This window comes from Sander lucioperca, chromosome 4 (genome assembly GCF_008315115.2).
Source record: "Sander lucioperca isolate FBNREF2018 chromosome 4, SLUC_FBN_1.2, whole genome shotgun sequence".
Lineage (NCBI taxonomy): Eukaryota > Metazoa > Chordata > Actinopteri > Perciformes > Percidae > Sander > Sander lucioperca.
Window position 1 is genome coordinate 19,297,409 of NC_050176.1, and position 22,901 is coordinate 19,320,309.

General features: G+C 40.8%; 1 protein-coding gene across 2 annotated transcripts; it reads left to right on the forward strand.

Moving 5' to 3' along the window:
- Positions 1 to 15,002: 15,002 nt before the first annotated feature.
- On the forward strand, positions 15,003 to 22,538 carry coq7 (coenzyme Q7 homolog, ubiquinone (yeast)). Of its 2 annotated transcripts, XM_036000933.1 has the most exons (7): positions 15,003 to 15,236; positions 18,674 to 18,852; positions 20,437 to 20,551; positions 20,827 to 20,966; positions 21,792 to 21,860; positions 22,090 to 22,206; positions 22,288 to 22,538. In XM_036000933.1, exons 1-6 carry the CDS (start codon positions 15,152 to 15,154, stop codon positions 22,165 to 22,167), a joined length of 666 nt encoding a protein of 221 aa, XP_035856826.1. In that variant the 5' UTR covers positions 15,003 to 15,151; the 3' UTR covers positions 22,168 to 22,206; positions 22,288 to 22,538. The 2 variants fall into 2 exon arrangements, with proteins under 2 accessions (XP_035856826.1, XP_031165488.1); XM_031309628.2 differs by having other exon boundaries at positions 22,090 to 22,538.
- Positions 22,539 to 22,901: the final 363 nt, after the last annotated feature.

The following is a 22,901-nucleotide window of genomic DNA, read 5'->3' on the forward strand; positions in this document are numbered from 1 at the left end:
CCAGACACACTCCTCCCACTTTCACTCACTGCCCCTTACCTCCTTTCTCACTCCTTCTTCCCCCCTTTTCCCCACATCCCAAACCATCGTCTCACCATACAGTGTCTGTTTGTGCAAATACATACCTTTCAAACTGAGACCAGCAACATTTAGACAAATGCCATGGTTTTAAAAACCTTCACTAAACTCAAATCCAGGATAATAGCAACCCTTAGTCACTGTTGTGTGACAGCTATTCATACTGTATGTGTCACCAGCATGGTGCAAAATTTAACATATTTGCATGTATGTGTGGAAGCCCTTTGCAAGTGGACACTAGCACCAATTTACAACATACTGCGTGAGTCACAAAATTATGTTTTTCAGTCCAGAGTTTCAGTGGAAAATGTGGAGCCACATCAGTGGCACAAAGCATCACATGCACTTCCCATGTATTGCAAAACTACTTGCTGATATAGGAAAAGAACACATTTGGTTAATAGGTAATGGTATTAGACTGAAACTTGCACTGTAATCGGAAAATGTGAAATCATCATGCAACTTTGTCACAAAGTGTCATGTTGAATTAAAGAGGGGTTAAAGGGGAAGTACGCCCATTTTCAAAATTCATACATGGTATTCCTATGGTCTAAGACAGTCTAAGAAGTCTAAAAACTGACTTTCAGATCGGAGAATACGATAATAGAATAAAGATCATTTGGGTATAAAAAAGAAAACAAATCCACAATCAGTATCCCATTCATTGTCTATGGAGCAGACTTTATACTTGATGACATTACAATTACTTCGAGAGAGAGAGAGAGAGAGAGAGTAGCTCATGTTCACAAATACTGATTGAACTTTAGGCCATATAAAAACATATTGGAATTTTTAATTTAGGTAGTGTTCCCCTTTAAATTCTAAACTCTGTGGCCATTTTGTCAGCATAGAAACAGTAAATGACATAAGAGGATTGTGCAAGTCTGATGTATATAGAAATGCAGGGATTTACAGAAACAAACTTGCATTATTGAATAATAAAATACAGCAAAATCCACCTTTAGACACATCCACGCAAGCGTGATGATGGCCACTCTGGTCAAGACACAGGGGAAAACTTCAGCACAGCAGCTGCGCAGGAAAGTATGACAACGTCTCCACTGGGACTAACACCAGCACGGCACCGCAGAGAAGAAACATGGAAAGTTCGGCAGAGAGGCAGACCACCACCAGGCCCTGTGTCTCGCCATGTGCAAATACGAAATTATTATTCTTTTAAAAGTTAGTCATCACTTTATGTTTCTCCTCCAGGCTAGCATGTGTTTTTTATTCAGCACTTCAACTAGCTCCAAATGAAGAGAATTATGTAATGTGGACTCATTTGTATGTGACATGTGTAAAATATTCTTTTAAAAGTTGGATTTGAATGTGTTGTTTTATGGTATAGTTGGAGGTGACATTAGGACAGGACACTGGAACTATAATTGTGGTAAAAAATATTGGTCAGAAATAAATATTTTGAAATGATGTGTGTTGGGTGTGCTTTGTTATGAGGTGTGGTCGGAAGGTCAGAAAGTTCAAAATGACCTTTTGCTCTCCCCAACGTTTATCCTGCTGGCTTCAACATTAACCAATGGAGGGTTAAGAGAACATGAATTAGTGTGACAAAGTCTAATGTAGCTGTCAGACAGATGTAAACAAAAAAGATATCCATTGTCTAACCGACTGTTGTGTTATGTCTCAGTCCCACAGCATGTGTGGAGTGTTGCTACCACCAAGAAATGGTCCGAAACACCTCAGGCAGTGTACCACAAGCAGTGGGTTGGGCAGTGTGTGTGTGTGTGTGTGTGTGTGTATGTGTGTGTGTGTGTGTGTGTGTGTGTGTGTGTGTGTGTGTGTGTGTGTGTGTGTGTGTGTGTGTGTGTGTGTGTGTGTGTGTGTCTGTGTGACTGTAGCACAGGCTGAACTGCAGTGTTTACGGTACACCTTTTTGTCCCAAATAACACCTTGGGTCCAAACACTGAGAGACTTAGTCTTCCCTTTCTGTTTTAACTCCCATAGCTGACATGCTTAAATGTCTGTGGTCGTGTGTGTTTGTGTTTTCCAATCAACAGTAGACAGATGACAACATCTGGTTCTTGGCTACAGGAGGACATTTTTAGGGGTGTGTGAGAACCTTTCTCGAAAGGGGCCCTGTGCACTGTGGTCTCCCCGTTAGTAAATGAGCATATATATTCTATGGGTTTTCTGTTTGGAGGAGAGATAGTACAATATCTCCCCTGCTGAGTCCAGAACAAACTTATATGCAGCAGCCAAGACTCCTCAGCTGATTGGTCCCAGACAGCAGCTTGAGGATGGGGGTGTTGCAATATATGGAGAAGAAGTAGCACAAAAACAACATACGCGTACAAGCACGTACGAGTCATGCATATGCAATAAAAAGCAAAAGCTGTGCAAACGGCTGGTACAGGCCCACATAACATACACAAACATACACATATATGTCTTGCAAATACGACCAAAATGAGCTCCGTGTCAGCCGATGGCCAGATGGTAGACTGTTTACACCAGTGGGGAGAGAGAAAGAACCCTAGCATGGACCCGATGAGAGGCTGGGACTGGAGCAAAGCCACTTAGTGGTCATGGCGTGTAGTAGTAGTAATGTGGACCTGGCAGGTGGTGGATGCAAAGGGTGGCTGCGGGGGTGGCAGTGCCCCAGCCAACTCGTGGTGAAGCGGTGGTTAACCAGTCTAGGTCACCTACACTTCCTCCGGCCTCTTTCCCTGGGAGGAAAAACAGTCTAGTCAAAATAATGGTGTCATTTAGGCTTTTTAAGTTTGAGCAAGGGGAGACAAATTTAGCAACAGCAAAGCAAAGGGAGGGGTCTAAAACAGATTAAGAAACAAGTGAACAAAATATCTGCTCTATATTTTTTCTCTCTCTCTTAGCTCTTAAATAAGCAGTCTTAAATGAGTGGCATAGCGCCAGTGCAGCCTGTAAATTCTGTTGTGTCAGCCTACGCAAGCAATTATAACTGGGCTCTGTCTTCCGCTTCTCTCCCTCCGGCTTTTACCCACAGTGCCATCTTAATCGGTGCTCACTGCTTCGCTGTGTTGTTGAAACTGACCTTTGACTCTGACGTGCTTCCTGTCTGTCAGCGGGATTGCTGTGCTTTGCTTGATATGATGGTGAGGAAGATACTGTGTGTAATTGTGTGTGTCAGACCTTTCCTCAGTGTGTAGACACCAGACCCGTCTCACATGCCTCTGTGCGTGATTTGAGCCTCCAAGCATTTATCACCTTACTGCCTTGGCACCTGCTGAGGAGTCATTCATAAGAAGTCCAAATACTCACAGCTTGATTATTCACATTCTGCTAAAGAAATAGTTAAACACACACACACGCACACACACACACACACACGCACAAACACACACACACACACACACACACACACACACACACACACGCAAATACGCACAATAAAGTTTTGGGAAATATGCTTTTTTTAGATTTAGATGAGAACATTACAACAAATGAAGCTTAGCATAAGTTCAACCAGGAAGACTATCTTACTTCACAAACCTGTCCAACGGTAAGAAACATCTGCCTCCAGCACATCTAAAGCTGAGGCAAATTTTAGAGGAGAAACGATTGCATATAAAGCCAATGGAAAGATGCAAGTCGGCACTAAATGCACCCAGAAACTGAGGCAAAGACATGTCTGTATGAGTAGATAGTGTTTTAATTTGAGTGAAAAATCATAAATCTGCTTTTTTATTGTTTATTTTATTTATTAGGGACCATGTACAATTTTAAACATAAATGTTACCATTTGATGCATTGTACCAGAGTTAGCCTTAGGCTAATTTACTTCTGCAGTCCCCAATTTACATCTGAATAAACATAGACAAGATGAGAGGAAATTCATTCAAAAAGAGCTTGCTAGCTAGCTGTTTTCCTCTTTTTCCAGTCTTAATGCTAAGCTATGCTAACAGGCTGCTCGTATATTTACCGGACAGATGTGAAAGCAGTCTTGATCTTCTCATCCAACTTCCCACCAAAGAGCAAATAAGCATGCTTTCAAAATGTTGAACTACTGCTTTAACGCCACATGGAAAACCAAGCTCACCAGAAAAGCTCTGAATCCGACCTTCACCATCTTCGTCTGTGGGGAATTTATATTTACTCCAAATTTTAGTCGCCTTGCACAACATTCAGAGATGCTACGGTTGCATAACCAATTTAGAATTGGTGGGCCCCAGTTTTTTTCTAATCTCTGGCCGGCATCACCAAACCTCAGACACAGTAAAGATGCTCTTTTTCTTCTCAGACAGCATATGGCTTGCTATCATTTTCTTAACTGCCCTGGAACCAGAAGGTGTCTGAATGAGACTGTGTTGTGTTTACCCTTCAGAGGAAGGAAAACCACGCGGGATGACAGTCAGCCAAAGGAGAGGCAGAAGTGGCCAAGGATTGGTACGGAGCACTCAGACAAACAATGTAAATAAACACATCAATGTTAGTCACTCTTGCCATTTATTGTGCTTGCTAATATATATATATATATTATACTTACTGTGTTGGCTGCTTGGTTATACTGTAAGTTCAATGACTTTTATAACATTATCACTGAAAAAAGAGGAAATGCAAATAAACAGTCATCACTGAAATTATGAATGTTACCCAAAAATAATGTTTGTTTTCCACTTCCTCTCGAATTTCATCACAGATTCCCAGACTGACAGACTTGTTTGGCAATGCATCGGCCATTCAGAGTACATAATGTGCCATGTGTTTATTTAAGTTTGATTTTAGGAAATCGAGTTCATTCAGTTTTTGCAGTTATAAAGTTCCTATCTATTTCCTGTTAAAGACAGTGATTGGAAGTGTTGGTTTTGCTTACAAAGGTGTATGATGATGATGATGATGATGAGAGACTAAACAAAGTCTAAAATTGTTTTTCTATATTAACCAAATGTAAAGTTACTTGTTTTGTCAGTATAATGGCTCTGCTAGTTGATAAATTGAATAAATCAACTGAAGCATCCCAAAATAAGGTTTATTTCTCTATGTAAAGAGTAATCGTCTCTATGAGTTTGGCAAGCCCCCCAAATAACATATTTACTGTGCAAGAATGTGACATATTGCTTGATTGTGACAATTGTTTTATTGTTTAAAAAATTACCAAATTAATATGGTTTGTCATCAGTAGCCATCATCATTTACTCTGTGAATAGAATAAAAATGGATAAAGTCTCAAAACTTTCTCACTCTTTTACAATAATTTGGACGGCCTATTTTTTTAAGACTAAATTCATGCCAGGCACAACGTTGCGTATTTGTGCTTCATATGTCAGCCAGTGGTGAGTTTTGGTTGGGTCTGACCTGGCTGTGCCTCACAGCTGACCCAGCCACAGTCCAACCAAGTTCAGACAGCTTCTAAACAAAGTAGGAGGCACTGGATGTGAGCCAGGAGGCCACAGCATGGCTGGACTCTTTGCAGCTGCAGGCAAAGTCAACTCTCCTTCATCTCTGGTGCAATTCTGGGACTACAGATGAAAAATCTATCTATCCAATCCGTTAATCCATTTATCCATCTATCCATGCATCCATTCACCCACCAATACATCTATCCTTCTTTGATTAATCTATCATTCATCTATCATCCATATCTTTATCCATCCATCCATCCATCTATGTATTGTTACGGCACATTCGTTTCCTATTGGCCGCCAGGCTGAGGGAGGTGTGGCTTACCTGCATCACAGAGCTTACAAAGCAGAAGTGAAGAAGACTATGTGGGAGTCAGTAGAGAGTGTTTCGGAATGCCATAATGAATCGTCTTTGTCCCCCATCAAGTTGTTTTTATGTTTTGTCCGCGTCTTAAATATCTACAAATAAACTGTGAACGAAGCACAGACTAATGAGTGCCGAAGAACGGAAAGGGCTGATCGGCTGTCGAGGCTGAAGAAACGCTGAGCCAAATGACAGCAGGTGAGCCCACTCATTCTACCTGCGGCCTGGCAAACCGAGTATAACCAAGGGCTCCTAGACATAACGATAGGATTAGGTTTTTCCCAGGGTTGTGGTTATGCCGTGACAGTAGCTATTATCCATCCATCCATGCATGCATTTAGCCTACTGAATCCATCCATCCAAAAATACATCTATCCCTCTATCATCCATCCGTCTATCCACCCAATCCATCCATTAGTCTGTCCATCTATCCAATTCATCTATCCATCCATCCATCCCCTATATATTTATCCATCCATCTATGCATCTATCATCTATCCATTCATGCATTCGTTCACAGAATCCATCCAGTCCATCCATCTATCCACCAATCCATCTATCATCCATCCACCCATTCATTCAATCCACCCATTCCATCCATCTTTATCTATCATCAATCAATCCATCCAGCTATCCATCCATGCATCTATTTATCCATCTACCCATCTATCCAATCTTTCATCCATTTATTATTCATCCATCCAATTTGTTTTGCATAGACTCAGATACAGAGACTCAGGAGACTTTGTTTTACCAGGCAGGCTCTCTGAGCAAACACAAAAAACAAACCCAATTACTTTAACAATGCTTAATAGGATATTGTGGCTTCTCTCTAAACTCAAAACAGACCTGCTGCTACCCAAAAATAGCAGCGAGTGGAAATCCACGGGACGGTCCCCCGTCACTAGTTGCCCAATAACCTGGGTGACTGGCTCCCCCCTTAATAGAGCCCGGAGCCTGACTCCCACTCACTTTGGCCTCTCGTGACGTATGGAGGCACCAGCTCATCACGAGTCACCACACTGAAGTGGTAAGACGAGCATCAACAAAAACAATTCCTTGCCTTTTCACTTGCGGATTGTAGACCAAACCCTTCTAAAAATATCCCAAAGAAAAAGTGAGGGGGAGGCCTGGATTGTGGTTGTGACATTTATTAGGGAATCATCCACTCCCGGCGCGCTATAAAAACATTGTCTTTTTCAGAGTGGAAAACAAATGGGACGAGTACAATGTGGTCAAATCATGACCAGCAGATTTTCTACCACTGGCTGCTGTTGTTATAATATCATATTTCTATGTTCTGACTACCACATAATTCAGCCACAGCCTTAATTCTGGTCTGTTCTGTTGTTGTCTTTTATGTCCAGCTGTTTAGCACTGATTTAAGTGCTGGCAGTTTCACAATAACAGCAACAAAGAAAGTTAACATGTGCTCACTAGTCACCATCTCAGCAGAAGAAATTAGCAAAATGGCCCTGAAATATACTAATTGTTTTCATCTTTATGCTTGAACTTGGACTCCATCTGCACTAGTTAACAATGTGCTTATACATTCAGAAAGTCATGCCATTATTTCCATGCGTTCATACTATCTGTCACTTTTTCCTCCATTTAAATTTAGCCATAGATATGCTAGGAAAATTAGCACCATGCACTATAGTAAATCATGTATCTGCCCACATGGCAGCAAAATTCAACAGTAGCACTCATCATTCAACTTCCTGTTGCAAGGCAATTTATACAGTACAGTATGCACTCGTACACTGGTAACCCACAGTTTGCACTCTGTAAATCAGAGAGTACAAACACGACTTCCGGAAAACCATATAGGAGAGCAAAGGCAAGGCAAAGAGAGCCACATCCTGTGGCCAACAGGAAATGCTGGTTAAATGAAAGGTTTGCACAAATGAAGGGCTGCTTGGTTTGCCATCACACCCTTTAAATGGATTGTTTCCCTGTGTATGAAAATCTGTGTATATGTTAAAACGGTGATGCCTTCTATGATCCTAAGCTACAAGAGATATATGATAGACATTTGCAATGACTCTTTTAGTAAATCACATTTCTTGGTTAGGTCTCATACTGAGGCCTGAGCACACCTTCTTTATATAAATAAGCTATGCCTGAGCTTGCCATTGGTACATCTAATTTCTGTTGACAAAGCTGTACTTTTGACTCATTTTCCCAAGCTTGTTTATATGCTTCCTTCTTGTCAGTCTTGACAGTCTTGTCCCAGGTGGCCATGAATGTGTTTTCTGGCTTACTATATCTGAAATAGCAGTTATTATCCAACTGGTTCATTCAGAAATCTCTGAAAAAAAAGTGTCTTTACGAGGATTGCCTGAACATGCATGAGTTTTCAATTCCCCCACAATAAGGAACAGATTTAAACATTATCTCCCATCTCTTTGGTGTAAAAAAAAATAACCAAAAGAATAGTGCCAGACAGACAAGGGCCATTTAACTTGTACCAGACGAAGCTAAATACACTCTCCAGCGTCCATGAAAACAGGCGGTTTCGAGTATGATTTAACTAGGTCTGTACGGTGCACAAGATAGATTTTCGAGTGTAAACAATTCAATAATGGAAGAGAAATCACTTTCCTCTGGTTTCAATCTTGTACAGCCATCTATAAAAAGGCTTAGGTGGTGGCTTTTTAGGAGCCTTGGTGAATTCAAATCAGAAAATGAATGTCTTTTTTGTTCTATTTTATGAGACATCTTGCCTTTTCCAGAGGGATACCACCAAACCATAAAATGGTTGGCTTTTTTAAACAATGTTGCATAAATTTAATTTGGTAACAATTTGGGTTGAATAACTGTTGTTTTCAAGGGAAATACCATGCAGTTAAAGAATTTATATTTTCAAGAGCAGCCTAACCCATATTTGTGAGTATCAACAACGCTCCTCCAAGGTCATAAATAAAAGTGACATGCAACCCGAACTCCGCAGGCCATCTAAGGGGACTTTCTTTTTTTCTTTTTTTTTAAAGATTATTTTTTTTTGGGCTTTTCTGCTTTTAATGGACAGGACAGGTGAGAAAAGGGAGAAGTCATGCAGGAAATTGTCACAGGTCGGAGTTGAATCCTGGACCTCTGTGTCGAGGCATAAACCTCTAAACATATGTGCGCCTGGTCTATCCACTGAACCAACCCGGCCACTAAGGGGACCTTCTAAGGGGTCAAAATCAAAAGCAAATTTACAAGGAAACTTATAAAGAGTGCATCAGAATCAATAATTCTGACACACCAGAATGAACAAAATCCATGCAGAAAGGACTAGTAATTAAACGCAGATGAAAGTGCTACTGAGCCACCATATCTACATGTTCTTCCCGTGTTCTTGCACATTTCCTCTGAGTGCCCCAGTTTCTACTCACAGTCTTAAAACACATAGGTTTGGTGAACCGAAGCCTTTACTTAGGTGTGACAATGAACATTTTACGTCCTGAGATACAGGCCAACCCCCAACTGTGACCCTGAATTTAAATAGGAGGATGTAGAATATTTATGAATTGAGGAATTGAACTGCACTCATAGACAGGTCTGGCCCATTGCATAAATGAACCATTTACCAGACAGGGAGGGTCTCATGAAAGATGCTATAAAGTTGCATCATGGGAAATGTATGATCCAGCATTTTTGGAGCTTGCCCCCATACTAGGGACCAAAAGTCAGGATTTCTTAGCCCAAGCTCCTTCAAATTTGAACACTCTTGTCATTCTCTTGTGGCAGTGCAATGCTAAATCATTGGAGTACCCCTTTAAATCACATGGGCCTTTTAAAACAATTTTAGCCATCATGACATTTAAAATTGGCATTGCTTTATTCGCTGTAGGGCTTTACATAACTGTGTGAGAAAAATGTTCCCCAATACACACACACACACAGGGCCAATTCCACAAAGTTTCCAGTTTGAGGTGATGGAGATGCTGAACCCAAAGAAAAATATCATCAGGGCTCAAAAAGGGCGAAGACTGGACCTGTTTAAAAAGCTTTTAACCAAATCCATTCTATTCTTTAATTTAATTTGAGGAGAGGGTTGTCAAGAATAATATTACGTGTGTAAGCGCAGACACTGACGCATGTTGCTGTCATATATTCTACATCTGGGTAAATAACGCATTTTTATTTAAAATCATGCACACCACACACACACACACACACACACAAGCTTTGGGTGTCCCACCACACCAGTCAAGGACCAAACGAGACAAGACCTATCATGTCTCCGCTCAGTGAGAGTAGACATTGTTGACTCACTGTAGTCTAGAGGCGCTGAGCCTGCGTCCCACCACAGCTATGCACTGTCTGACCAGAGCCTCGGAGCAAGGGTGTGCAGACTCATACACGTTTATGGATGCATGCAAACATTACACAAACACAGTCAGAAACACATACATACAGGTACATGCACTCACACTTTCTCCAGCTCTGCGGTTTGCTCTTTAATCCAGTCACAACACACTCAGGAGCAAGAAAACATTCTTTTGGTCTTTCAGTCCTTCAATATCGCAACCAAAGTTAAGACCTAACTGTTGATTACTTCATATATCCGTTATACAGTAATCTGAGTGGGAGTGTTTGCTGTTTGGGGATGGACGTTACACCTGTCAGACACTTTTGCAAAGCCTTCCTGAAAACCACTTGACTTGAAAGACTCAGTTTTCTCTCCACAAATCCTCCAACTGTGTGCCTCGAGTGTGCCAGACACACTACGGTCTATCCACAGACATCAAGCCCCAGTCTCAAACTACACATAAAGGCCCATTAGACCTGACAACCTATCTAATCAAGTGAGGTTCAGTTATGTATCCCCTGACTTCTCACACCCATGACTGGATTAATCTGTTAGGCAAAATTCTGCTGTTAGGCCCCTATAACCCCCACACTCCTTTGTGCACTGTGAAGGTACATTTTTGTCTCCAAAGAGTACGTGCACACAGCAGACGCAGATTCATAATAAGCCAAGAGACCCAGAAAACAACTACTATTCCTGTTCTGGAGTATTACTTACTGGCCTCAGGTTTTCTGAGTGAAAATTCAAGATCATTTGATTAAACACCATTTTATATAGGAATGTGCACCATAAGAAACAAGTGAAGGAGTTCAAGTACCTTGGAGTCTTGTTCGCGAGTGAGGGAACAATGGAGCGGGAGATTGGTCGGAGAATCGGCGCAGCGGGTGCGGTATTACATTCAATTTATCGCACCGTTGTGACGAAAAGAGAGCTGAGCCAGAAGGCAAAGCTCTCGATCTACCGGTCAGTTTTCGTTCCTACCCTCACCTATGGTCGTGAAGGCTGGGTCATGACCGAAAGAACGAGATCCAGGGTACAAGCGGCCGAAATGGGTTTCCTCAGGAGGGTGGCTGGTGTCTACCTTAGAGATAGGGTGAGAAGCTCAGTCATCCGTGAGGAGCTCGGAGTAGAGCCGCTGCTCCTATGCGTCGAAAGGAGCCAGTTGAGGTGGTTTGGGCATCTGGTAAGGATGCCCCCTGGGCGCCTCCCTAGGGAGGTGTTCCAGGCACGTCCAGCTGGGAGGAGGCCTCGGGGAAGACCCAGGACTAGGTGGAGGGATTATATCTCCAACCTGGCCTGGGAACGCCTTGGGATCCCCCAGTCGGAGCTGGTTAATGTGGCTCGGGAAAGGGAAGTTTGGGGTCCCCTGCTGGAGCCGCTACCCCCGCGACCCGAGACCGGATAAGCGGACGAAGATGGATGGATGGATGGATGGACCATAAGAAACAAGAAACTGCACCACCTACTATAACTTCACACAAAGTCTCAAGGCCTGGCTCTTGGATACTCAGACTTGCGAACATTTTTAATCTCCTAGTATCTTTTATATTATTGTTATTATTACTGCTGACCTGCTGCTAACATGTTTGATGTTTTGATATCTTGCCCGGTATCAAATTTAGCTCGCCCTGCATTTCTTGGATATGTATGAATAAGTGTATTATTAACCTGTGCTATATTAACGCATCCCTCACGAGTGATGTAGCCTATCTCATCTTTTCATTAGTGCTTGTTACTGCTTTGCATGTTGCTTGGCTGTGTTCTGATGCTTGCATGGCTTCTTATACTGAATGTGGATACTGTTTGATGTGTAACTGTGCTAATGTCTTGCTGCTTCCTGTAGCTCTGCATGGCTAACTGAGAAAGCTTATCTGCTTATCTGGTGTCTTGTTGACTTCTGTGTGTATAGTTTAACCTGTACTAATGTCTTGCTGCTTCCTGCTGCTCTGGTCTAAAATCACCTGGTCAAAGGACTACAGTTGAAAATTAGCCGGCTGGCTAACACCGGCACATTTACAGAAATGTTGATTAATGTGTGTTGTCCTTTTATAAATAAATAATAAGAATATGAGCACAATATAAAGTAAAAAGTTTATCAAGGTCTTATAGGTCCCTAGTGTAATAAGTGAGATTTCCATGTCTTTTATGTATTTATTTTATTATAAAGCAGGTCGAGCTGCTATATTAATACTGTGAAAGTATCAAAACTCTCAATCTACTACGGAGAAATGCACACAGCCCGTATTCATAAACGGTGCCTTTAAACGAGCCAGGACTTCCGTACGGTTGTGATGTCACAAATAGGTGCTGCTACAGTGCCGTTACAGTAATTCCCCGGCTGCAATGGCGGAACAGAGACGCCAGGTGCTAAAGCGTTTCAGACAGAGGGTGAACACAGTTATATTCAGACAGAGAGTTTGAGAAAAATAATGTGTTTTTTTTTAAACATTAAAGCATGTCAACATGTTTTAGCAGAAATCTCAGATACAAAGTATGAACCTGAAAATTAGCGTCATATGGGTTAAAGATCTTCTGCAGCATTTATGTGCTGCCCTTCCACAAAGTTGGGAGGTTTATAAAAGACACATTAAATTAATGTATCAAATTGTGAAAATGAGTTACTTCTAGTGATGAACCTAAAGAGGATCTGCAGCTCCTCTCAATTTTTTACTTAATTTTCAGCCGCAGCAGGCAGCTATATAAAAACACTGTACACGCTCAGAAACAAATGGCAGACAGACACAGGGACGTCGGACTGGGGGGAAAAAGGGGACTGAGTACCCAGGGCCCTCATGTGAGGAGGGCCCAAAACGATGCTAGAATGAATAGCTGTGGATGCGGGGAGGGGCCCATAGAAAATGCCTTTCTACAGGGCCCAGAATTTTGTGCTATACCCCTAGACAGACACCTGGGGCTTTTGGGGCCCCTGGGGGATTGGGTCCCTGGGGAAGTTTCCCACCTTAACACCCTGTTGTTAATCCAGCCTTTTCCCCACCTTTGACCTAGACACACACTCACTCAGAGTGGACAAATGCAATCCACATGTACCGATGTGCAGTAACCACACATACAAAGCCACCCACAGTCAGACAGACAGATAAGGCAACACTTAACCGGTGTCTCACCACAAACACACACAGACAACACCGACACACCCCGCCATTCACTGTCCTGGCCTTGTTTACTCATGACCATCACAGCTCTGCAGCACTCAACCCCATCATTCCACAGATTCCTGCATCCTAGCACTATTTGTGTGCTTTGCAGAAAGACCTGTGCTTTTTCGAAGACAGGAGTCATACAGGCATTACTAAATAATGATGACTAAATATAATCAAAGTGAATAGTGACATATAATGCGGAGACTCAGAGTAAACTCATCCAATATTTTGATATAAGGCTGACATTTTTATAAATTTTGGGAGGCTTTTAGGCATTTAATCTGTGCAACACTGCCATCTGTAGCCCACCAACAACGACTGATTGCTCAACACACTCTTTCTTTGCTTAATTGCCTTATTGTCAGGTTTGGTCTTACATAACAAAAATAAACAAAAAAATGCACTCGTGATTTGTTTGACAAAGGAAAGCAGAGTGTCTGGCCAAAAGGTAATTTTCAGTATTTACTTTATTCTTTTAAATGCTTGGTTTCCTCCCACAGGCCAAAGATATATAAGCCAGGTGAACTATGTGAATCCAAAATTGCCTACTAAGTGTGGATTTGTTGTGTTATAGCCCAGTGGCAGACTATGACCTGTCCAGGATGCTGACCCTGTGACCCTGCACAGCAACAAACATTTATATAATTATATAATTAAAAGAAAACAAAAAAAACACTTTGAGTTACAAAATATGAGGTCAAATGAATCCCTATTTTACTTTACTTACTGAGCCCATACCTTTTAAAATATATCTTAGTGAGTTAGTGTCTCGGTTTAACTTAACCTTGAATAATAAATGTAAGCATACATTTTGCACGCACAAAGAACTACATGAGCATATCTCAAGTCAGGCTGAACATTAAAGAAACATAATGCCATCTAGTGACAAACCCTGGAGCTGCACAGGCTGGTAAAATGTGAAAAAATAAATCAACTGCCAAAGTATGACAGCAAATGTGGTGATTTTACTAGAATATAGGAACATAGATAATGCACAAGACGTGTCACCTTTTACCTTGTAACTTTGTCTTTAATTGCTCTTGTATAGTTAATTTCTCTTTTACTTCAACTCATATACTAGTTGTATATACAGTACCTCCTATTTTATTTACTCTATTTTCTATTTTATCTTTACTTCTAGTTATCTGTACTTATGTATGTCTTGTTCTGCTGCAATACCTGAATTTTCCCTCTGGGGATCAATAAAGGACTCTCTTATCTTTATTTATTCACACATGACACAATTGGATGTAACATCTAAAAATAAAACAAAACAAAACATCCAGAAAAGTCAATACACTTTTTTAAATAAATTCTTTATTTAGAATTAAATTTACAGTCGGTCATCTCAGTGCATGACCATACATTATATACACACAAATAAGATTGACATAGGATTTAAAAAGTAAATGATAAAGTGACAGACTTTTTTTCTCTTTTTTAAGGTGGGGACAGCAGGTGTTCCTTAAATGAATAGTTTGTATAGATATTATTTATGAAATGCCTTTCTTATACGTTTAAGAGACTCAAAGTACAATTTCAATTAGGAATAATGAAAACACGGGGTTGATTTAGAGCATTTAGTTAGTTCACTTTGTGAATATGTAATATGTAATCAAATAAAAATGTTTACAATAGTACACACGTTTCTATCTTCTATCTACATTCGAAGTAGGTAATGACATTTTTGTATGCCCCTCAAACAAGAACAACAAACATGCATGAAGCATGGATGTATTAATGAAGGGGACAGTGTTGTGCAAGTCGTAAGGTCGTAACGCGGTTACGTCATACGTCTGCGCCACGTCAAGCTTCTGTTTTCAATGACAGTTTGCACTCTGTCTGCACACTTCTTTTAGCTTTATTTTGATAACACGAGTAGGCTAAGTAGTTAAATCATAAAGTGACTACCATGCACAGAGCCGCGCACACAGCTTTGTATGACTGGTCTAATATTCTCGGGCCAGCGATGATTCGCCAGTGTTTGAATTGCAGAGGTAAGCTCAACTGTAACGTTGGTCTGTTGTTTGCTTCATGAGCGACAGAGTGCTGCAAATGCTAAAACTAGTCATTATATGTAGCTAACGTCATAAGGTTAGCTATGTTGTGTATTTCTTTTTCACTTTACTGTTCTTTTCGTTATTATTGTAGTGTTATAAGTCATCGTGGTCACAGGGTAACATGGGCGTTACTATGTTTCATAATTCACTTGTTAGCTAGAAAGTTGACCTGAGGCCTGTACTACGAATCAAGATCAACATGTCCTGGATTTCTTTCAGTGATCCGGCTTCACCTAACCTAACAACCGTGGTCCCGCATAACCTGTATCACGACGCTGGTTATCAACTAGTTCAGTCAACCCAGGTTTTTCCAATCTAGAGACGTGCGCGTTCACATAAAAGAGGCGGTGTTTGCGCCCCACGACCAATCGCAAACATCTACCAGAGCTGCTATCTTTTAAACAAGAAGAACAAACTATAATTCTACATAAATATGAAGAACACAGACACGGTTTAACAGGCAAAACGCAGGAAAGAAAGCTGGCAAAAAAGCCGACGCTGTTATGCGTAAATCACAACGCTTAGCTTATCAATATCCAATGGTGTAGTCTACGTGATAGTAAGCTCCAGAATTTCCATATACTCACTTAAAAATGCCCAATGACACGTAACAACATACTTTCCATTATATGTTTGATATATTTTGAATTGCCATCTGTGCTTTTTTCTTCACATAGGCTCAATGGAGGTATTTCACCATAAATTGGTGCATAAAAGTGTATCGGAATGCAGGAAATGAAGTCGTTGATGCTTAAAACTTCCCTGGGGGAGGGCACCCAGACCCCCCACTATGATATGCCCCCCTCCTCCCCCAAAGGCAGATTCTGGCCAATATACAGTACAGTACACCCACTACAATACATTAGACTAAACTGTTCACTTCCCCATCAGTCAGGCACAAGATCTGACCATATATAATTACACTTTTGCTTTCCATAAACTGTCGTTGCTTTAGGCTTTTATTTCAGTTGCAACCCCAGCAGTGGTGCGCGATCGTGAGAGAAAAAAAAAACCATAAAAACATAATTTAAACCGATGTGCGCATTGGCAACACACGGCTAAAGAAGGCAACAAATAGCCTATAAGTAATTCCCTCCGCTGAAAATCTATATCTTTCATAAAAATACCCATCAGGGAATGTTAACGGGGTTGTCGGTCTCTAAATGTTTTAACTTTTATGAGCGCACCTCTCTCTCTCTCTCCGCGAACCGAGCTCCAGCTGATCTTCTAAGAACGGTGACGCCGTTATTAGTCGAGTATTGATTGGTCAGTGGGCGGTGCTTTTACACCGGTTGATCTCTAATCTCCAACATAACCTGCTCCCGACCAGGTTAGGCGTTCAGCATAAGTTACCACGGCGATTGAACCCGATCACAAGTGATCCACCTTCGTAGTACAGAAAACCCTGGGTTGAGCCTGAAGTTAGCTCGTTAACGCCAAATCTCGCTTCTTGTTTGTTGTATTTAAATATCTTCCTTAACGTAGGAAAACGGAAGTCACCAGCCATGTTGCTATAGTAGCCTACATTTCCATCTATATGACATGCAACCAATTCTCACAACACTTACAGTGAGGAAAATAAGTATTTGAACACCCTGCTATTTTGCAAGTTCTCCCACTTAGAAATCATGGAGGGGTCTGAAATTGTCATCGTAGGTGCATGTCCACTGTGAGAGACATAATCTATCCAGAAATCACAATGTATGATTTTTTAACTATTTATTTGTATGATACAGCTGCAAATAAGTATTTGAACACCTGAGAAAATCAATGTTAATATTTGGTACAGTAGCCTTTGTTTGCAATTACAGAGGTCAAACGTTTCCTGTAGTTTTTCACCAGGTTTGCACACACTGCAGGAGGGATTTTGGCCCACTCCTCCACACAGATCTTCTCTAGATCAGTCAGGTTTCTGGGCTGTCGCTGAGAAACACGGAGTTTGAGCTCCCTCCAAAGATTCTCTATTGGGTTTAGGTCTGGAGACTGGCTAGGCCACGCCAGAACCTTGATATGCTTCTTACAGAGCCACTCCTTGGTTATCCTGGCTGTGTGCTTCGGGTCATTGTCATGTTGGAAGACCCAGCCTCGACCCATCTTCAATACTCTAACAGAGGGAAGGAGGTTGTTCCCCAAAATCTCGTAATACATGGCCCCGGTCATCCTCTCCTTAATACAGTGCAGTCGCCCTGTCCCATGTGCAGAAAAACACCCCCAAAGCATGATGCTACCACCCCCATGCTTCACAGTAGGGATGGTGTTCTTGGGATGGTACTCATCATTCTTCTTCCTCCAAACACAGTTAGTGGAATTATGACCAAAAAGTTCTATTTTGGTCTCATCTGACCACATGACTTTCTCCCATGACTCCTCTGGATCATCCAAATGGTCATTGGCAAACTTAAGACGGGCCTTGACATGTGCTGGTTTAAGCAGGGGAACCTTCCGTGCCATGCATGATTTCAAACCATGACGTCTTAGTGTATTACCAACAGTAACCTTGGAAACGGTGGTCCCAGCTCTTTTCGGGTCATTGACCGGCTCCTCCCGTGTAGTTCTGGGCTGATTTCTCACCTTTCTTAGGATCATTGAGACCCCACGAGGTGAGATCTTGCATGGAGCCCCAGTCCGAGGGAGATTGACAGTCATGTTTAGCTTCTTCCATTTTCTAATGATTGCTCCAACAGTGGACCTTTTTACACCAAGCTGCTTGGCAATTTCCCCGTAGCCCTTTCCAGCCTTGTGGAGGTGTACAATTTTGTCTCTAGTGTCTTTGGACAGCTCTTTGGTCTTGGCCATGTTAGTAGTTGGATTCTTACTGATTGTATGGGGTGGACAGGTGTCTTTATGCAGCTAAAGACACCTGAAAAAGGTGCATCTAATTTAGGATAATAAATGGAGTGGAGGTGGACATTTTAAAGGCAGACTAACAGGTCTTTGAGGGTCAGAATTCTAGCTGATAGAAAGGTGTTCAAATACTTATTTGCAGCTGTATCATACAAATAAATAATTAAAAAATCATATATTGTGATTTCTGGATTTTTTTTTTTAGATTATGTCTCTCACAGTGGACATGCACCTACGATGACAATTTCAGACCCCTCCATGATTTCTAAGTGGGAGAACTTGCAACATAGCAGGGTGTTCAAATACTTATTTTCCTCACTGTATAGCAAAAGGCATGATCAAAGCTTAAAATGAACACACAGTAAAGTTCGCTTATCTTATAATGTTACAAGGTTGTAACTAAATGTTTGAGCTCGCAATGCGGACATACGTAAGCCCTGACGTTCTTAAAAAGAAAAGCAAAATGATTCCTTTATGGCCCCTGTGTCGTTGTTTGTTATTGTGTTGTAACCATATACTGTATATAATAGTGCCCCCGCAGCTGAGCTCACGTGCCTACAGTGTGGTCCCGACCCCATGCGACAGTGAGGAGAAGGAGATGTTGGACCGAATGCTGCGCGTGGACCACGCGGGTGAATACGGGGCCAACCGCATCTACGCCGGCCAGATGGCAGTGTTGGGGCGAACTAGTACCGGACCTCTCATCCAGGTAAATGGACAGAGTGCGACACATCAGAGTGCGACACATGGCTTTGAAGTAGAGCAAAAGTCTGCACTGGCAACAATGTTTACTTGATTTTCAAAATGCATCATCGTTGATATTGATGGCTCCAAATGTCAAAATATTGTTCAATGTCAAGAAATCATGTGTCAGAACAATATTACCACCAGTGTGACTGGTTTAGGATGCTTTCTACTATAGGATAGTACAAATATCAAATTCACTCTTAACTTTGATTTAACACTGATAAATGTTTAGTTATGACTAGTGCTGTCAAACAATTAAAATATTTAATTGCGATTAATCGCATTAATGTCATAGTTAACTCGCAATTAATTGCACATTTTTATCTATTCTAAATGTCCCTGGATTTCTTTTTGTCCAATTATTTTTTCTCATTTAATGCTCTTATCAACATGGAAAAGTGGATCGGCTTGCTTTGTGCTTTTGTCGCCTGGCTTTGACGAGGGGGCGGAGAATTCACATCAGCTGTGTGCTTGGCCATCAAGTGGTATTTCAGACTGGACGTGCTGCGATGATAGCTCAGTTCATAACGATAAAACACACAGATCACTTTGGTCTTGTCAATGGAACCATTTGGCAACTTTTTAAAGTAAACTTTCCATTCAGAATCTTATTGGGCATCTCGTAACGTTAGCCTACTACTCTTTGGAAAAGACAGTAGCTCTTTGGCCGGCTCCAAGCCCAAACAAGTGTGTGTGGCGTGCCTGTTGTTTTGTTTCCGGTCTAGCTAGATCCAGTGTGGTGTTGTAGTTTTTCTAACGTTACTAGTTGTTGCAACAGCATTTGAAAAAAACTACAAAGTTTGCTATGCCAAAAAGAACGTTAATCTCGCGATAAAAAAATTGACGCTGTTAAAATGGGTTTGCGTTAACGCCATTAATAACGCGTTTAACTGACAGCAGTAGTTATGACACTAGAATTTGATTTGGGTAATAGGGTGAAACTGGAAAGTTGTAGTGTATTTTCACTTACAAATCTTGCCTAGTAACCTTTTTAGGCACCAACCGAATTGCCTCTAAAGTATTGAGTATCGAAAAATGCCTCGTCATTCAATACCTAAGGGGTAAATCTCATCATCGCCAGTGAGCCAATAAACATGCAGCATGCTTCTACCCAGATCTAATAATGCTGGTGATTGGCTGTCTAACGTTACACGTCGTAGAGGCACGCAGGAAAAACTCTACGTTACGCACAGAGACTGGTATTAGTAGCTGAGAAATAAATACTAAGATTTGTGCTGTAATGTGTAATGTTGTAATTTCTTTTTATTTTGTAAAATTGGTACCAAAAAAAGTATTGTTTAGGAACCAGTATCAAAGTCACGGTATTGGTATCGGTACCGGTATTGAACATTTTTGAACGATACCCAGCCCTACTAGTGTGGCTTAAATGTTTAATTCAAAATTATCAGTATTGGACATAGAGAAACTGTACCTTGTTTGCCTGCTTTGTTGGGATCCACAAAAAGAAAAAAAATGATTTGTGCGTTCAGCATGAGAGTAACTGCATCATATTTGACACTCCATGTTCATGTTTGTTTCTCTTTAGGAAATGTGGGATCAAGAAAAGCTCCACCTTTCAAAATTTAATGAAATTCTGGCAGAGAACAGAGTTCGACCCACAGCGCTGTTACCCCTCTGGAACATCGCTGGTTTTCTGTTAGGTTGGTACAGCCCATAAGCATACAGCAGAGTTATAAAATAACTTACTTTGACAACAAATGCCACAGTTTTGCTGCCTTTGTCTTGCATTTGTCCACCCACATATTAGAACTTGATGTTGACAGTATTTACAAGTGTATAAACACGTTATTTCAGGTTGGTGAGCTTGAACACTATTTCAATAATCCGCTGTAGTTGTTAGGCAATATGTAGTCAGTTGTTGCTTTATTATTAAATCCTAAATGTGTATTTCTTTTGTTTTTTAAATCTACTCCAGGTGCATCCAGTGCACTACTGGGAAAAGAGGGGGCCATGGCCTGCACTGTGGCGGTGGAGGAGAGTATTTCAGAGCACTACAATAGCCAGATAAGAGCTCTGATGGAGAGGGACCCCGAGAGATACACTGAACTGTTACAAGTGAGTCAATGGAACTCTGCCACTGCCATTGGCAAAGGCCTTTCTGTGATGGTTCATTAAGGATGTGAAGGAATGTTAGTGTGGATTTTGTTTTACTCATGGTTAAGTATTACACAGAAACAAAGAAGCATCTGAACAAATTGAAGCATAAATGCCAAACATACTTGTTATACAGGGGATCAAGAATCAAATAACAAAATGAAATGAAAGTCGTGTTAGTCAAAGTATGGCTAAGTGATTATTGAGATTGTATATTCAAAGGGACAACCTGTCCTGAAGGCTGGAAGTGTTCTCCAGAGCAATTCCTGATTGCCGTGTTTGCACAGTCAGAACAATGAGGCTATGTCCATAAAGAACCATGCACCATAGATAGATTTGATTGTTGCCGTTCGTGCACACTGGCCAGCACAATCTGTCGCCTTTTAAACAGAGGGTTAAAAGGTAGGTTGCATATTTTCATGGAGCTGGTCCAGGTTTTAGTATAACTGGTATCTCCCAGGTTAAACAGTAGGATTTCTGACATTTGGTCTTTAGTGTGTTTGCCTTCACTTACATCACCAGGTGGCAATTGACATTTCTTACTGGGCTGATTGGTTGAGTCATGCAGATAATATGAATGGAACTAGGAAAAATAGCTTCAGTTTAACCAGTGGTTTGGAACAACATTCACATGTGAACCATGTTAATAAAACAATTAAAAAAAAGAACATCATAAACTTGTTAGAATAGCTTGGCACATTAGTCTAGTTAAAGCAGAGCAATGATGCAAAGACATCTGAATAAGTGTAATTACTTAATGAATGGTCTTGGGGCGTATTTTAATAGGTTATAAAGGAATTCAGAGATGATGAGCTGGAGCATCATGACACAGGATTGGAGCATGATGCTGAAAAAGTAAGTATATATCACTTCTCTTTTACTGCAACATCTGCATACAGTAAATACTGTGATTTCACAAAACCTTGATCAAAGGACGCCTTGTGTCAAAGTACACTAAAATAAGTACACAACACATAAATATCAGTAGTCATGTATACTAGTATTTAGCTGTCTTTGCAATTTTTAATGAATGCCATTTAATGCACCGCAATCTAAGAATGTTTGATCTGTGTTTTTCTTTTAGATCCCTGGATACTGGCTAATAAAAAATGCAATACAGCTTGGCTGCAAAGCTGCAATATATGTTTCTCAACGTGTCTAATATTGTATGTAGAATAATTGAAACATTTCACCAATGTTTGTTTGATGTGTTGACTCAGCTTGTATAAATGGTTTGAATTTGAATGACAGTTTGATTTCTGCTCCATTGTAAATGAAGCACTTTCTTGTACTATTGCAAGATTAAACATATTGTATACAAACATGCACAGTTACCTACTTGAACAACAATTTTACTGCTTTGTACATTGTATAATACGTGGACTGTTTAGGTAGGTAGAGGTAACCGTTTCTAAATTAAATAGCAGCTCTACACTGTTGTGTGTAAATCCTGTCTCACTTTTTTGTCACAATGCTACGCCTGCCTGATAAGTGATGTTGAAAATAGGTGGAATAAACCCTTTTGCATTAAGATCACTTTGATGATCCAATAAATTAATTAATGGGAGGTTACAGATAAATACTCCAAAAAGCTAATATAAGATCTTATTAATGTTTGTTTTCTTCCTTAAGATATTCTTGTATCTGCCAGTGCAGCAGTGGACAAAAGACAAAGATTGTACACCTGCCGTTCACCAAAACATAAATACCTAAAATACATGTAATGAGGACATATTGTTACAAGCATACACAGCCATCATACTCTTCAACAAACTCTCCTGTTTCACATGTAATAGTTCATATATCAAGCTGAGCAATGACTTGTCATCCTGGCCTAACTGCTAAGCGCCCTCACACAGCTGTTGTGGGTGCATTAGATCACTGAGAAAGAGAGAT

What these genes read in the sequence shown, in the direction of transcription:
- coq7 (XM_031309628.2), top strand. Translation starts at nt 15,152, where the DNA reads ATGCACAGAGCCGCGCACACAGCTTTGTATGACTGGTCTAATATTCTC. An exon ending in CCAGTGTTTGAATTGCAGAG is followed by an intron (nt 15,237 to 18,673) that starts GTAAGCTCAACT and finishes TGTATATAATAG; the next exon opens with TGCCCCCGCAGCTGAGCTCA. An exon ending in CATCGCTGGTTTTCTGTTAG is followed by an intron (nt 20,552 to 20,826) that starts GTTGGTACAGCC and finishes AATCTACTCCAG; the next exon opens with GTGCATCCAGTGCACTACTG.